Source organism: Coturnix japonica, chromosome 4 (assembly GCF_054131305.1).
Source record: "Coturnix japonica strain WE chromosome 4, WE-NBRP24, whole genome shotgun sequence".
NCBI lineage: Eukaryota > Metazoa > Chordata > Aves > Galliformes > Phasianidae > Coturnix > Coturnix japonica.
In genome coordinates, this window is record NC_140666.1 from 42,939,487 (window position 1) to 42,957,222 (window position 17,736).

Below are 17,736 nucleotides of genomic sequence, written 5' to 3' on the forward strand. Positions count from 1 at the left end.
AATGTAATTCAGATCAGAGTTTAAATTCAAAACTAATATTGACCACCACAGATGACTGGCTTGAGATTGAATGGTGACAGCAGTGACACTAACTGTTCTACCTGCTTCTCCATCAGTGAAACGCAAGCAGCAATGTCCCTTCTCAGGAACATTTGAAGAAGCAACGTCCCAAGAACTGCCACCTGTATCCATGGATAAAATCCATCTGTAACTCTCCTTGAGGATGAAGGGAAAGGGACCCAAATTCAAAGCCATCAATGCTGCAGGAAACATCACCCACAGAGGAATACAAAACCGGTAACACATGAATACAGATGATAATCTAATTTATATGTCAGCAAAGCTCAATATAACAAGTGTTATCTATCTGTGCGAACCAGTGCCAGTTGCTCAGCTACCCTGGCTCAGGAGTGGGAGCCGTGTGCTGAGAACACTTTACTGCCAGAAAGCGGGCAGGATGGCAGTCATCACACCTCCACTGGGGCTGAACAACCTGCCATGGGACCGCTCCTTCCATGCCCCTATTTCCTCCCTCCTGTCCCCTTCTCGCAGTGCTGGGGGCAAGCAGCCATCTCAAGGACCCACACAGAAACACGGGCAGAGTTTATGCCCGGCGGCAACTGCTGCCTGGAGGCAGACCGCCATCTTGGGCCTCTCGGGGCCGAGAGCCGCGCCTCCCCACAGGCGGCAGCACGGACCGCTGCTCTCCGTGCCCAGCGGTGCGGCAGGACAGCGGGCCCTATCGCAGCAACACCCCGTCTGCAGTGACGGGCCGTGCCTGGCGGCAGGGACCGATTGGGACAGCCGGGACAAGGGGCAGGGGCAGGAGACCGGCGCGGTGCGGCGCAGGCCCGGCGGCCGCAGGAAGGGGAGGGAGGCGGTCGCAGCCATCATGCGTGCGCTGCCGGGGCTGGGGCGGCTGCTTGCGGCGCGGGGGTGGGGGTGTCCGCCGGGCCGCTACCTCAGCGCCATGGCCCGCTACGGCACGGAGCAGCGGGGGAGGCCCAACTCTCCCGATTACCGCCTCTACTTTAGTAAGTAGCAGCCCCCGGGGCCCGGTAACCTCCTCCTCCTCCTCCTTCTCCTCCTCGGGACGGGGCACGGCGGGGAAAGGCAGCAGCGGCCTGCCGCGCCCCTGTGGCCTACTCGGGCCGCTGGAGTGGTCGCCTCCGGGTCTGCCCCCTATCCGAGGGGGCGATGTGCGTGGAAAGTGAGGGATTTCCCGGCAGATCTGCCTTTTAGAGGAAATACACAGTCCTCCGGGCCGGTGTGTGCAGCACGGGTGCTGAAAAGCTCCCCGAACGGTGTGGGGGTGCTGGGGCACATGGAGCACTTGGGAGCCTAAGGATAGGCTTGGCCGAAGGGGCCTCGCGTCAGCACTGTGTAAGCTCTATGGGAGCACTGTCTGTACGCTGTGGCCAGGCCAGCCCTCCTGGAGACGTCATGCTGTGGAGAGGCTGGCATCCAAATGACGGGGCTGCAGCCTGAGCAGCAGCAAGGTGGCACTGGGAGAGCGTGGGCAGGATCCCAGGAGGCCTCTCATTATGCAGTGGGAGCTTCAGCATTGCACAAGTCGCTAACAGAGGTGACCATACAGCACTTTGCTGTTATGTACGTCTTTGGTTTGTCAGCTTCTCAGGAGTTACGTCTGACGTCTGCTGTCACCATGTGCCCTGTGGGCAGCACTCTTGTGCTCAGTCCCCAAGGAGCTGTGAGTCACATCAGTCAGTGGAAGCGAGCAGCCTGCCGCTAAACTTTGCTTTAATTAGGAGGATGATCTGGGAGGCTTCCAAGAGTTGCCAGCAGGACGAGGGAGGTGGATTGACTCTCTACTCTGACCTTCTGAGGTCCATCTGGGGTACTGTGTCTGAGCCTGGGATCCCCCAGTACAAGAATTATGTGGAGCTGTTGGAGCAGGTCCAGAGGAGGGCCACAAGGATGATCAAAAGGCTGGAGCACCTCTCCTACTAAGATAGGCCTAGAAAGTTTGGGTTGTTGAGCTTGGAGAAGATTCCAGGGAGACTTCATTGCACCTTAATATTCCTCAAGCAGGAGAGGGAGTGAATTTTTACACAGCTTGATACTGATAGGATAAGAGGGAATGGCTTAAAACTGAAAGAGGGGAAATTTGAGTTATGTGTTAGGAAGAAATTATTTACTCAGAGGAATGAGGTGCTGCAACAGGCTGCCCAGAGCTGTGTGTGCCCCATCCCTGGAGGAGATTGAGGCCAGGTTGGATGGACTCTTGATCATTCTGATCTAGTGGGTGGCAGCCCTGCTCCCAACAGGGTACACAATCTTTAACATCCCTTCCAACCTAAGCATGTACTCCTCTTTGTTGAGGTGGTCAAAGTACAATCCAAAGCTAAGTAAAGACTTCTGTGTTTCCATTTACCATAAAGAGAACTGCTAACAAAGGAGGAACTGCTTGAGATTAGTGTTAATGCCTTGTATTACACATAAACTTATTATTATATATTTCTGTTTATGTTTGGGCTCGGGCTTTGGTATGTTGAAGAGTTTCCCAAGTGATTTGAAATATTTCAGCATTTACTCTGGTAAATTTTGTTCCTTTCTACAGTGGAAACAAGGCTGAGGTGCAGACTAGGCCTCCATTAAGGTAATGTCAATTCTTGCAGGATTTGAGGTACTGTGTTTCATATGTAGGGCCTGAGTGATTATACCATCTCTTGTATATTCTCTTTGTCAGATTTCAGCATGTCAAAGAGTTTTCTCTTTGTGATTGTGAAATTTAGCTCACTAGGAAAACTGTGAAGTCATTAGGGCTATACTACTAGAAGCCCATGGAGATTCACTGATCACTCATGGAACTGAGGTTCCCTTGGTATTCCACACCTTTTTTTTCCTCTGTTAATGGCTGTGTATTGCCAGGGAGGAAAGGAAAAGACAAGGGAAGGATCTTCTCATCTTTCCATAGCTTGTATTGCCAGCTAGTCAGAAAAGTGTAGTATTGAATACTAAAGCAGTAATTCTGATTCCAGTAAGTCACTGTCAAAGAATCAAATACGTTGTCCTGCAAGTAGCTAATTTTTTCAGTCTTTGGAATTAAACTTAAGGAAGAGATTTAATTGATGCATATGTTGTCATATCATAGATTTTTATAATGCATCATAGTTGTTATCAGTGCAGACATCTTACAGCATTTATATCTAGATTTATAACGTTCCTTCATTGTTTTATTTTTTCAGAGAATGCAGATGGTAAATACATTTCCCCGTTTCATGATATTCCACTCTTTGCTGGATCCAAAGAGGTATGTACTTTTGCTTTGAGCACTCTTTAGATATAAATGCACATTTAAAAGGGATTTTTTTAAGCAATTAAGAGACGATTCTGTAGCTCCAAAAGAGGCATTTTAATCCAGTCTGAAAAGTAATGTAAGCAAGATAACTCCACTTCGTTTTCTCAGTGAAGTAATTTGTTCTGAAGCCTCATAACTGTGTAAATAAGCTGCTTGTCCTTTTAAGTCTCCAGGTGACTGAGGGTAGGGAGAACCAGTACTCTCAGTATCATGTGGTAATTCTCTGTGCTTAAAGTTTGTGTTCACAGGTTTTTGAACTCACTTTGTATTGTTATTTTAAAAAAGGGATTTTTTCTATGTCTGCATTGAAACGTGCATTTCCTTGCCGTGGAACATGTACAACACATACTTATGTGACTTCTGGTGTATTTTTAACTCCCCAAAGGAGGATTATAATTGGAAGCCAACAATAATGCCCAAGAGAGAAGTGGTAATCGCACCTTTAGAGAATTACGAGGCGTGAGGTGCAGCTGAGCGCTTTCACGTCTTGTTAGCCACGTTCCCTGGAGTTTCATTATAGCAATAATGAAACGCCTGTTTTATATGTCACCAGTGGGAACTGACAGTCTTTGGTTTGGACTGAGGTTTGCTTGTTATGGTACACTTGTTACACAGACAGGTTGGGAAGGTTTTGGCCGTTTTCTTCATTTGTTGCTGGGACTCTATGGGTGATGTGACTGGTGAGATGAGTCAACAGCCGTAGTGTTTTCAGAAGTCTCAGTCTGAGTAGTGAACCAATCTCCTGAATTATTTAAACTGTCATTACTAAAATGCTCTGTTGACTGGGTGCTATTAATATAAAATCAAGGGGCATTTTCACCCGCATGTTATTCAGAGGCCTTGCTGTCCCTGCTTCCAGAATTTAAGGTTTGGAGGGATGGATTATGGTTTGTGAGTTTTCTCTGGGTTAAATTATAGTACGGTGATGACTGATTAATGCAGAGAGCCTTTAATTTTGGCTGAATGAGCAAGGAAAGAGCTTCCTGTACGACGTAAGCACCAGAAAAGAGTTGTTGTGAAAGTCTATGTTATTTTTACCCTCTTTTCAAAATGAGGAGGCTAGGACTTGCATGTTATGTTCTGTGCCTCCTCTAATCTAAGCTTTGTGAACTTAATTTTATGGTGGATAACTCCAGGCCTATTTCCCATATTGTTTTTTATTTTGGTTTTTGTTCTTTTCAAGTGAGCAGAAAGATGTGTCTTAAGCAACTGATGCTTAAACTGCTGTTTTAAATCTCTACATAGCAGAGAGGAAGTGGATATGTCCATATATATTTTTATCTTGCTCTGTTAACATTGGGAAGGTTATAATTTCACAATCAAATGGGACCAACAGCTTATTTTAAAAGCTACTGTTTATACCTTTATACATGAAAGAGAGTGTTTCATTTGCATTTAAAACTAGTAAAATCTGTATCGATGTGAATATATTATTGCTCTCTAATGTTTTTTATTTGCCCTTACCTTATAGGATAAAGAGATTCCAGCAAAGAGGTCAAAGACTACAGGAAATGAGGTACAGCTGAGTTCTTCTTTTCCTTCCTCCTCCTTTTCTTTTTCCTCCTTCACATCATTTTGCCGTTCTGCAAAGTAATCTTTTACTGAATATAGTTAACATATGTTCAAGTCATTCAGGAGAAAAATACTTACAGGAATTTAATATTCTCTTCTTTTAGTTCTCAAAGACAAACACTTTTACACCACTCTCTCAAAGTTTCATTATGACTATTGTAGTGTAGATATATTTTCTTTTTGGAAATACATTTGCATTTAAAAGCCTCCATTAGTGAAACATTCATGATGCTTTGACTGTGGGTTAATTTTGGTATATACACAAAGCTTAAGAGATTCTAAGTATGTAGGGCAGAAATTAAAATTACTATTCCTGCTTTTTACACCTGAAGTTGTATCATTTTCTGTGCTCATCTAGTAAGCCCAAAGAGAGAAAATCACATCTGCTAGTGGTTCAGTATTAACCAGCATTAAAGCTGAACCTTAGAGAAGCCCAAAGAAACATGGCAAGTCTATTCAAGCTTTTCCTGTGGAACAGAGTTGTTTATGCAAGTGTCTTTTCCAAAAAGTAGCTTTTATTTATTTATTTATTTATTTTCAGTCAGTGCTTTTCTTGGCAGGGGAAAAAGTTCAGTAGAATAAACAAAGGCAGCCACGTGGTTTGTAGTGTCCTTTCTTCTTTCCCCTGTGCCCCTCTGTCTTCTCGGTATCTGTTTGACCAGTCATATTGCGTAACTGTAACTATCAATCCAATGTTAAAGAGCTGTTTGAAATATCTTCCTATAGGTTTACAGCTAGCACGGTATACGCTTGTCTCTGTACTATACAACAGTCCCAACACAGTCCTGCACAATGCATTTTTTCCACCTTCAAGCTGCGTTACACTTACTGGCTTTCCTGCTGCTTGGTGCCAATTTAGGTGCTATTTGGTAGATGTAGGATTGTACCTGCCTGATAAGTTGATGAGGAGAAGTATGTCCTAATAACCTTTTTTGACCTTCTTGCAATGTGAATTCTTAGTTATTGGTCTTAAACTCTGTGGCACTATCTGCTGGTGGCAAAACTGCAGCCCCTGTTCTGTACAGTGTTTAAGTTCTGTCAGTGTGATGGGAAGTTTGTTAGTTCATTTAAAACTGTATGTCTGGTTCCCTGTTTCTGTCTCTGGATCACTCTATGGGCAAGACAAACCAACCAACCAACTGGTGAAGCTGAGCAGCTTTTATTTTCTGGGCCAATGTAGACTCTAGAGCTGCTTCAGTTAACTCTCACTATGAGAGAACTCTGGGCTGTGGTTGCATAAAGCTGTGGAAAAGGAGCAAAGTCAAATGCAAATATTGGTCTTTGGGCATCTCATGTGAGTACACAAATGAACATGTAGTCTGTAGGCTTCCCAAATCTGTTTGGTCTTTGCTTAGGTGGTGAAAGAGGAGAATGCAAATCATTTAGAAAACCTGTTTTCACCACGTTTGGGAGCTGTGGAGGAGAGAAAAATAAAGGAATTTTTGTGTTCAGGAAAGCAATGTTCTGTCTTACACTGGGATCTTCAGCAGCCTAGGTCACCCTTGCCTCGGGAGAAATGTATTTCTGCGTGCTTGTGATCAGGGAAAGTATAACTTAATCAGGGTATAAAGAGAAACTAAGCAATATAATGCTGTGTACTGCTTTCTGGAGACTTTTGTAGCACTATATAGCTTGGTCTAGAGGTGCAGAGGCTACTCTTGTTATTGGGTGTTGAGTTGATCCTTGCTGCATTTGGCCAGAATTCAAAGGTAACAGTTCTGTTTTTCCTAGAAACAAAGTTAAAACTCATGCTCCTGCAGGGTGCTCTTAATAAACAAATACATTTAAGAATGAAAAATGATGGAATTTCTGTATGAGTCTGCTCAGTCCCTCTAAGTTTAAGTTGCTCTTTGCATTTCTTACACAGGGAAGGTCTCAAAAATAGAAATCTGTTTATGGGATAAAAGAATGCTCATCTTTTAAGTCTGTTAGCTGTTCTGCAGTCTCAGCTTCTAGTTTGAAGGGAAAAGCTGCGATAGTTGTGTATTAAATCTAAGGAACCCTTCTTTCTTGCAACGTTTTAGACCTTCCCAAATCTCTATTAAATTTAGTTTTGCATGTGTTGACAGCTGATCTTTTGACTGTTCAGAGACTAAAAAGGAGTTACTTTCATGGGGAAGCTATGTTGGAAGAAAGCATATTCAGCTTCAGTTCCAAAACTGCTGCCAGCCTGCTGTCTGAACCTCTGCTTTGTCTTTAGCATTGCAGGCACTTGGAATCCACTCTTCCCAAGTAAACCTTGCTGAAAAACATCAGAAGTTTCACATTTGTGTCTGAACGGATGGATGTTCCCACTGTGGTTACAGTCAAAACTGTCAGGGATGGACTGTTGAGTAGAGAGTCTTACAAGTCTGGCTGGAAGGTTTGAAGAGGTCACAGTTTTCTTTTCAAGACTAATGTGAAGCATTGCATCCTTGCTGTAGTGCAAGAGTTTCTAATCCACTGCTGTTTTATATGTCTTTGGTATTCACCTTATCTCATTCAGAGGACCCAGGTGTTCCTAAATACCAAGGTTTATTTAAAACGTTGGCCTTAATCTGTCCAAGCATGCAGAAATTATACTCCTAGCTTGCAGACACCCACTGGAGCAGTTGAAAAATAGCAGAAAGAAGTAAGACAGGTTTGGTTTTGTTGTGTTCTGTGGCTTACACAAGGCTGGAATGCCTTTGTGGACTTAAGTTGAATTCCTTCTGTCAGGCAAAACCTTTTGATAGATTAGGCAGAGGGATGAGATGCTAGAAGCCATCACCGTGGTCATGCAGTCTGAATAGGTAATCTGATTGAGAGCCTGATGCTTGGAGCAGAGTTCCCATTTGTGGTGTCAGAGTTGTCTTACTGTAATGCCAGTATGTTCTGTAAACAAGGAAGAGCTGGAATTATTTCTAATATAATACAGGTGCAAACTTTGCCTGTACGTTCTCTTTTAAATACAGCTTCCCTAACCTTCTTTAGTCATGTTAGACACATTTTTGTTGTGTGTAACTTGGGCTGTAATGGGTCCATTACATGTGTATAGAGTTGTGTGTTCCAAAATCTAGATTATCTGTGAAGGTTTCACCCTGATGTGTGAAGTTGCCTGGCTTTTTTCTGTGCATCTCTCCAGTAGCTGCAAATTTTGCTTTGTGTTCTTGCAGATGACTTCTGTGTTTATTAATCTTCTCTCATCTGTCCAGTGAATGTATTGGGGTAGAGCATCAGCGTGTCAGACTTGACTTAGAGAACTGATTTCTTGAAATGTGACGTTTTATTTGCATCTTTGTCAAGTTTCTATTCTGAGTAGTTCTGCAGGTGAATATGTGATAACCAGTTGATCACTATTAATATATTTGTGGATAAAATTTCTTCCACGATGTTCTCTGTTCTCATTGCACGGTAACATGAGGGAAGCACACTGTGAAAAACCTGAAGGCACTGCACATTTACAATGTGCTCCGTGTTCCTTTTTTGGTAGGTGTTCTATTAACTTGTCTGGGGAAAGTTCTGCTGACTTCTCTTTTAGATTCAGTATTTGGTCTCCAGATGCTACTGATATCTAGTTTGTTGTTTTCATTGGCAGGTGCCTCATAGCAAGTGCTGTAGCAGGAATGCTTATAACACAGGGAGCCTTATGAACAAGCCCCTCTTCATTTATTTCTGGTTGTATTTCATGCCAGTCTGTACTTTCCTTTTTCTTTTTTTTCTTTCTTTTTTTTGTCTTTGTTTTTCTTTCTGTCTTCTTATAAACTCTTGTTATTGAAAACACCACCCTTTGTTCATACCTCTAGTGCTGGACTGCAGCTCATCCTTTTCATTCTGCTCAGTCCACAAGTGCAAGCTGCTGCTGAGAATCCCTGTAAGACTGCAAATGAGCAGGTAGAAAGAAATGAAAATTGTGGCTATATTTTTCTTATCTCTGTCTTATGAGCTCCGAGTTTCTCCATGAAGAGGGTCAGTAGCCCTGAAGTGCAGCCTTCAGTACTTCAGGTGTATTTCTTAAAGCACTCTACTATAAAAGTGACTAACATAATGGTAATCTTCAGCTTGCCTCATGCAGTACTGATGGTGAATGGCAGTCAGGCCTTAAGGAGCATATTAAAAAGATAATAATTATACTGAGTTTCTCTTCTTCATATTTCTCATTTTGTCACTCTTGTTCTGCATGGGTTGCTCCACTTCTTCAAATAAGCTGTTGCTTCAGTTGGGCATGACATGTTGCAATCCTTGAGCACAACTGTACCTACTCAAACCCTGCCCCTCAAATACACCAACACAGGAACTTAGGAAGACTGAGAAATGAAATAGTTGAGCAAGAGGGGCAAGAGTTAGGCAAGGAGGAAAAAACATTTCTGAGAATGATTAATGGGAATCCAGAAGGGTGGGTTGCAAAAATAGTGTCAGAAATGTGCTTAATTTCTTTTCTGCTGACCAGTGATATTCAAATTTGTTATAACAAACCTTGATCAAAAGGAGCCATCTTCTGTAAGCGTCTATACAACCAGAGCCAGCTGTAATTTCTGCCCATTGGTCATTTGTGGAGACAAGTGTCCTGCCATTTACATAAGTACAACAGTGTGTATTTTCCTTGCTTTTCTCAACACATGTATGAGCATTCTGAAGATTATTTCTGTATCTTGTTAACTTCGTGCTTAAAAAGCTAAAGAAACAAAATGAAAAAAGCCCACCCTGTTCCTATTGTCTCTGTTAAATAATGGAAGTAGAAATGATTGTTTTATTAAAAACAGTTTAATTCGAATGGAATGCAGTAAGTTGCCAAGCCTTGTTGAAGAAAACACCCTGCTAAAGCAAACACTTATTTACATCCTACGTGAATTACTATGTGACGTAGTTTGACTGTCCTTAGATAATAAAGGATTCTTTTTAGTGGGTTTCTTTTTCTGATGTAATTTTCTGATGATTTTCGTACTCAGTTTTCGGAATTGGGAAATATTCATTTGACCTTTCTGTGTTGAGCAAATGGATTTTTTTTTCCCCCTTTCTCTCCTCTGGATATAATAGAGTAGAAGTACAAACGTGTGTCCAAAGTTCACGTTAACCCAAAGTCAAACAAGCTCCGTGACACCTTGGGTTAAACATCCCTCTGGGCTCTGTAGGGTCGCTTTCCCTGGCTTCTGAGTTCTCTTCCTTCTTCTGAATCTAGATAAAATCTGGACTTTGGTAAGCAGTGCTTTCAAAGGCAGACCAGCTGACTGCTGGCGTGTTAAGGCAACTAAATGCTAAACTTCCTGAAGCAATAGTTTTTTGCTTCATGAGAAATTAACTTCTGGCATTTCTTTTTCTCTCATTGGACGGTGTGCCATGGGCTGTTGGAGCAGTCTTTCTGTTGCTCATGTGGGTTTTTCCTGAGGTTTTACTGATGAAAGATAAAAGTATCAATTACGAGATGTATTGACCAGCCAAAGCTAGCCACCGAATGGCTCATGCAGATGGTAATCTGTGCAGGCATGTGATGCCTGAGATGTTTCTGTTTGCAGCTGGGGTGAGGAGTGTTCTGCAGCAAGGACACGAGGGAGAGCATTGTAGTGGATGGAGGGAACAGATGCCTGGTGTGGAAGAGTGAAGGAAAAGGAATCCTGGATGACATTTAGGCAAGCAGGGAAACAAGGCGGTAGGAAAGCAGAGGGGAAAAGAGAAACAGCCTTAAAACAAAACAAAAAACGCAACCTAGAGAAATATACTTCTCTCTTTCCATCTGTCAAACTGTCTAATATGTGCTCTTTCCACACTGGTGAATTCTGCCTCATCACTGTGGAAAATGTAATTGCCCTATAAATAAAACTTTATTTTTAAAGGTAAGCTCTGCATGAAGCTACTGATCTCTTGTAAATGCTTGTGGCAGTGTAGTATTAGTGAGAGTACTTCTGGGGTTGGGTTTTTGTTTTGTTTTTTGTATATGAATTAATCTGTCAAGCTGTCACGTTTAAGACCTGGCGATTCAGGTTTGACTGATACCACAAATTATGAGGCCTGGTCTTAAAGCCAAGTCAAATCCAAGTCATTCCTTTTGAGAGAAGAATTGCAGTTCACTTTGGTCCAGCTGTGATCTAGTCCTGAGAAATGTTCTGGTGAGGACCAGTTAAAGTTCCAGATGGCATTTACAGGTTGTCGTACTTGAGGCGGTGAGGAAAATAGGCGGTCTCATTCTTCACAGCACAAGATTTTCATGCAGGATGAGATGCTGTGTTTAACTGCAAGGGAAGTTTGTCTTCTTTCTGCCTGTAGTTGCCAGTCGGAACAGTTCTTTCACTTGCTGGCACTTTCTTGTCAGCACCAGCTTCCAAGCTGTGCATTTCTTTTTCCAGATGTTTCTGAGATGGATGTGCAAACTTTCTTTGGCTGTTTTCCAGCCTTGCCCTTACCTGTTGCTGCATGTACATTCCTTTGTTCTGCGTCTGCTTCCTTAGTCTTGACGTCTTTGAACTCTTTGAGGGCTTTGCAGTTACATCTATGCTTATATACGTAAAGTGTGCTTTATGGAAGTGATCTAGAGCATCATTCTCCTTTATTCTTTTTCCTTTTCCTCTTGTTCAGTGTGCTTGATTGTGACCTAATAATTATGTACTTAAATGCCACTGATTACAATATGGGCATGGTCTAGTTACCCATGTTGATTGATAATCTGTTCTCTTTAACTCTGTGTTTAACTCTGATAGCCTCAGAAGGGGAAACCTTACAGCAGTTAGAGCTTTTCTTAGGTCTTTTGGTTTTGGTTGTTCTTTTCATTTTTAATCATAGAGTCATAGAATTACCCAAGTTGGAAAAGACCTTGAAGATCATCAAGTCCAACCATGGCCTAACCAGTACCCTAACTCTAAAAACCCTCCACTAAATCATATCCCTGAGCACCACATCCAAACGGCTCTTAAACACATCCAGGGATGGCGATTCAACCACCTCCCTGGGGAGCCTATAACTTTTAACTTTTACTTTCTACTATGAAGAGGACTTACACTAAAGTGAGGTATCTGCATCCTTTCACTGCCATTGCTTTTGGATTCATTGTGCCTTGCTTCAGATAGATTGAACTGACAGTCAGAAGTGTCAGTAGCTGTTAGGTGTTTTCTAGGTTTTTTCTATTAAAATAAAAAAAAGGCATAAAAAAGGCCTGAAGAAATAAGTCCTTGTGGTGGTTGTGAGAGAATGCATTATCCTTTCCAGTGTTTGAAAGAAGCTGACTCTTTCCTATAGAAATGTTCAGGTTTTTTTGACTAGTGGACAAAATACTGCCTTGAGGTGAACCATTCTATGGGCTTATTGAGCATTGTGTGAATAGCGGTAGTGGAACAAGAAGCACTGTGTATTTCCATTACTCATTCATATTCTCAGAGGTGAACAGGTGAAGGGTGAACTGAAGAGGCTGAATATTACCATGAGGAGCTAAACAAATTGTACTTAAGTAAAAGCAGCTGCTACAGTGAGATTTGTTTGTATATTGCAGCAAAACACATGGGAGAAAATTTCTTTTATTGAAAAATATTAATTGCTAAGTGGGTTCTATTTTCAGTTCTTTAATTGTTTTTGTTTTAGGTCCTGTTTAATATGGTTGTAGAAGTGCCTCGTTGGACAAATGCAAAAATGGAGGTAATTAAGAAAAAATACTTGAATATATAGGTATTTCTGAAAGTAATGACAGTGCGGTCGGTTCCAGTATTCAGAGTTTAATCAGTGTGGATTGCTCTTTATATCTAATTTTTCTTTGTTAAAATATTAACTTGAAATTGTGCATACAGACATTGCCAGTGTGATTACAGAAAGCTCTTGAGGCTGGAATTCTGTTCCCCTTCTGCAGGCGCTCCTTCTTGACAGCCATTTGATTGCAGGATACTTCATACCTGCAGCAGACCTCACCAGAGCACTGAGCTGCAGGATGCTGTCTTACCACTTAGCCTTAGTCCTACTCAGTCATGAAAGTTCAGAGGATCTGAGGCACTTACCCAGAGATCTGGTGGGTGCTCCATCCCTGGAGGCAGCCAAGGTCAGGCTGGAGGGACTCTGAGAGCCTGATAGAGCTGTAGGTGTCTCTGTTCATTGCAGGGTGATTGTACCAGGAGGCCTTTAAGGGCGCCTTTCAACTCAAACCATTCTAGGATTGAGTTCCTCTCACTTCCTATCGTGTGATAGGCCACAAACTAAGTGAGAAGGAAGTTCCCTTTTCACAAGATAAATGCTTTAGGCCCTCACTCATACAAAGTATCTCCCTCTGCAGTTGTTTTAGAGTTGAGTGAGTTGTTCCTCTGCTGTTACAATGTAGAAGCTAAGTAGTGCTTCATCTGTAGATTTTTGTGAAACAGATTATCTCAAAAGAGTATTTTCTGTCTTTCTGAACATTTAAGTTAGTTTTGGAAACGTTTTCCAGATGCTTTCAAGAAATTTTGTGGGTGAGCTGATGAACTATTTTGATTACTGAAAATAACCTCGAAGAACCTCCACAGCCTCTTAGTTCAGAACCTTTTTTCCCCTCGTGCTGGAATATCATTCGAACTGTCTTTATCACCTGAGTCATTATTCTAGAAGTAGGATTACTTAGGGTAATTGGTTTGTATTATAAGACAAACATTTGTTGTGGAATCCCAGTTCACTTTTCCAGTTTTGCTCTTCCTGCCCTTTTCTTGGTACGTTACGTAGAGGGGAGAAAGGTTTGTTGTCCCGATAGATTCTGAAGTACCAGATTTGGATGTTTTCTGGCTTGATAGGATACCAGACATAATATACACATTTTAATATACTTGGCAGTTCCTTTGTTAATGCAAAGAGTTGACCTGCCTTGCTGTTGTCTCCTGTAAGTCTTTTTGTGCACATTGTGGTAAGATGACAATACCAGCCCTTTTCTGTCTCTGTGCTGAAGTTCCCTTGCTTGGAAAGGAGGTGGCAGGAAATTAAACCTTGCAGTAGAATGGATGTATTGCATTGCTACATTTCTTGCATTTCTCTTGTCCTTCCCTTGACTTTACTGAAGGTGCTGTTTAGGAGACAGTATTGGCCGTCTGCCTACTGTTGTCACTTAATCTTCTTTGCCTCAGTTTATATTGAGAAAAAACATAACTGAGCTCCACTTCTGTCATAATCCCAAATTCCACATCTTCCCTATTAAGTTATGACAAGAAGCAGTGATATCAGGTGTGAAAATAAGTGTGGGAGGGCTTATTTGTGGAATAAATGCACATTACTGACAGGACATTGTGGCCCAAACAGGTTGAATTCCTTTAGGATGACTTTGCTTTTGGTGTTTTAGTTAAATTACAAGGGTGTTTTAAAATGGATATGAACTAAGGCCTGTGTGCCCATGCATACAAGCTATATGTGGCCTGAACCAGCACATGCTCAAAGCCCTTAATAAGTATGACAACATTCAGGTGAGTCAAGCTAGCGTAGTTGTTATGTAGAGTGGCAGAAGGGCAGTTCAAGTGAATTAAGTGATAGGCTGCTGGATTTATGTTTGAGGTTGTATAAGGATTATGACAGTATGGAACTGTTCTGTAATAATCAGTTCAGTCCTTCCAGAAGTGCAACTTCAAGTGTAAGAATGCCTTCTAATGCTGATTTAATTTGTTCCAAACCTAACATGAAGTTGTCATGTGGTGCCTGTACAGAACATGTCCTTACCAAAAAGCATTTGTCTGCTTAGAAGTGATGGAGAGAAGGGATGCCTGCAGTAGGAGAGCAGTGGCTGGGGGGTGGGTGTGATGATGGTGGAACAATTCCCCCTATTGTTATCTGAAGAAATTGTTCCACTATGTGTATCTCTGAAATTGTACAATAAAGAGCAAATTCTTTTCAGTATTTGATTGATCGTGACAGTCTCCTTATAAATTTATGCGTTTCTCTTCTTGAAGTAATTCCTTTGCATACTTCCCAACATTATTTAAAATCTTAATAAACAGCTTTTTGAAGATGACCCTTGAGATTTACAGTGGGACCATCAGACCCTTAATATTCCTCAAACCACAAGCACATGCTCTGGGATGGAGCTAAATGGTTGGATACTGAATGAATTGCTTTTTCTTTTACAGTTCTCTCTTTCTCTTTGTCTTTCATGATCTGCTTAGATTGCCACTGAGGAGCCATTGAATCCCATTAAACAAGATACAAAGAAAGGCAAGCCTCGATATGTGGCAAATATCTTTCCACACAAGGGTTATATATGGAATTATGGTGCCCTCCCTCAGGTAACGTTTTTGTTATAATGGTGAAAGTTTTCTGTCTTCAGTGTAATTTACCTTGTAAATCTTGAATACTGCCTGAATGCAGATCAGCTGCAAGAGGGATGTTTCTTTTTGATTATTTGGAAATTATGATTTTTTTATATAAGGCTTTATTGTCCTCATAAATTTTGGTCGGAATTTGGGTGTGGGTGTAAATATGAGCTCGGTTTCAGGAAGGAGTTAAATGATCAAGAAATCCTGAATCTTCAGTTTATAGTTGTGAATTGTAGTTACAGAACTATTATGACTTGCCAGTCAAGAATACTTCCTCAAGTAGCCCTTTCCTGTTGAAGCAAGGCATTTAAACAAAACAACTCATTTAGGAGTATGTAGGGCAGCATAAATATTAGTGAGGATTTCTTAGTATCTTTAAGAAAGAGGAACAGGATGGCTTATCTTTCTTCAGATTAAACCTCAACTGCCGTCGCTAACTTTGCTCTGAACTGGAAGACTTCACTGATTGTGGCACTTTCAAAGCTCTGTTTGAGCCTACTTGAACACACACAAGCCAAAAACTAATGGCTGAAGTTTTTGTCATAATTAAAGTTTTAAACAACTGTTTTTCATTTCTCTGAAATGAATAATAGCAGATTGAAGTTAAGCCCGCATTGAAGGACGTGATGGAGCTAGAAAAGATAGTTTCTTTTTATTGCACTTAAATAATTAAGCAGTAAAAAATTACTCCTGAAAATGTACTTAATGTATTTCATGCCTGAAGAGGAGATACTATGTAGGGGGTGGAGCATAGCAATAAAGTCCTTACCCAGTTAGCAGTCTCAGTAGGTAGTTTCCAGTTAGGTATTGCTAAGAACAAAAAAAGAATCCATTCAACATTTTGAAATTTGTTTGTGCTTTAGTACAAAACTAAAATTAAACATCTGAATATTCTCCTGAATGATGTGTGTTACGCTGGACTGATAAAACAGACATTTTTTAGGAAATGCATTTAGCTCCCTTTACCACCTTGTCAATAAGAGCTCTGGAGATAATTGTAGTTTTCTTTTCTGTAGTGACTTTAAAAGGTCATTTGGATCCTTATGCATCCAATTTTCTTCTAGCTTAATCACTGCTATTTTATGAAGTGTCTCTTCTGTCTTAAATATAGTTGATCTATTTGTTGGTGTTATCTATCGTCAGTCAGGTGGTTCAGAGTTTTGGTTGGTTGATTTAATTTTTTTCTTTTCTGATTGAGTAAGTCTGCTCTCAGCAAGCTGACTTTTTAATTGGTGTTTTTATAACCACTCAGTAATTTAGTGATTAGATGAATAGTAATAGCAGATCAGTTGGTAACTCACACTTCTTCTTCCTTTGACAGACCTGGGAAGATCCAAACCATACAGATAACAATACTGGATGCTGTGGGGATAATGATCCTGTTGATGTTTGTGAGATAGGTTCAAAGGTTTGTCATTGTCAAGTTTAATTTCGTGCTTTGGCTATAGCTTTTTAAAGAGAACGACAGGTGGGAGACAAGAGAAGGTGATAGTAGTCAATCTTGGGATGACTAAAATATGTCTGATAGGTCTGATAATAGATAAGAAAGCAGTGTTTGTTTTGTTATTGTTTGTTCCTGATCTTTTTTTTTTTTATTATTATTATTTATTTTGAAAGTGGGGAAATATTTGGAGAAGTTTAGGTGCTGGATAAAATAGGAGCTCTTGGAGCTTTGTGGCTGGACAGAGAATATTGAATGGAGGAGAAGAGCGTTAAGATTTTGAGGAAGGAAGGAGAGGACTTCCTTCTTTTTCCCTGGCTAGCAGCACTAAAGCTGAAGCTAAGATAGGGAAAGATGAGGAAATGTGGCAGTGTCTCACAAATAAGATTACAGGGTCGGACTCACAAAGGAGTTGCTTGAGTATTCTCATGGGTGGAACAGAAACAGATCCCACTTCTCTAGAGGAGAAGAACTTGTTGCATTTGTAAGGTATGGAGTGAGTGGATGAAAAAGAGGCTCAGCAAACACTATTAGTAGGTACAAGGGTAAGGCTTCACACACTGAAATAAAATCCTCTTTATCTGGAGGCAGCAAAGAATGGATTAATTTGCTGTGGTACCAAAGACTGGATAATAACAAAAAAGAGTTTGAAAGAGGGATCTCTTGGGCTACCTAAGGCAAGAAGAAATTTAACTGGTAACCTCAGCAAAGGTAATTTCACTTGAGAAAGGGAACCTGAAGCTGAATTTCAAGGGGTCCAGAGAGTGTTATAAGGGAGTGTTATCTGGTAGGAGGAAAGTTCCAAGGAAAATGCAAAAAAACAGTTATGCTAATATTTTTGGGGAAGAAAGTGTACAATGTGTGTCTGTGTGTGCATGTATGTTGGAGTCTAGAGGAAGGAACAACAAGAGACAGATGAAAATCAAGAGTAGACAAAGTAGGGAGTTAAGGGGAAGAAAGGAGCTAGAAAATACATGACAGATGCTTTTAACTTGCAGACGGGCAAAGATGAGAGGAAGGTGGGATAGAGAAGAAGAAAAGTATTCTAGCTTGCGTTATCTCAAGTAGATATTTGCTGGAGAATTGAAAGCAAGAGTAGGACAAGGCCTATGCGTACTGGGTTTGAAGCTCTATCTTGCAATGTTAGCTGCTAGTCAAACAGATACTAAACCATTTTGTTAGAAGAGAGATTACAGGAAGTGTTTTCC

The 17,736-nt window shown here is 41.2% G+C and overlaps 1 protein-coding gene across 4 annotated transcripts in view; it reads left to right on the plus strand.

Moving 5' to 3' along the window:
• Window positions 1–862: 862 nt before the first annotated feature.
• The window catches only part of PPA2 (inorganic pyrophosphatase 2), a 32,887-nt gene continuing 16,013 nt past the window's right edge, over window positions 863–17,736 (plus strand). For 2 of the 4 annotated variants that reach the window (XR_014945802.1, XM_085546643.1), the window contains exons 1-7: window positions 870–1,034; window positions 2,582–2,620; window positions 3,210–3,274; window positions 4,794–4,838; window positions 12,419–12,472; window positions 14,938–15,057; window positions 16,409–16,495. Coding sequence is in view for 2 of the 4 variants with exons in the window: in XM_085546643.1 (XP_085402769.1) it covers window positions 12,431–12,472; window positions 14,938–15,057; window positions 16,409–16,495 (249 nt within the window). In the remaining 2 variants the exon portion in view is untranslated. Of the gene's footprint in view, window positions 1,035–2,581; window positions 2,621–3,209; window positions 3,275–4,793; window positions 4,839–12,418; window positions 12,473–14,937; window positions 15,058–16,408; window positions 16,496–17,736 lie in introns of all 4 variants that reach the window. The other 2 variants (XR_014945801.1, XM_015861451.2) reach the window with 1 other exon arrangement.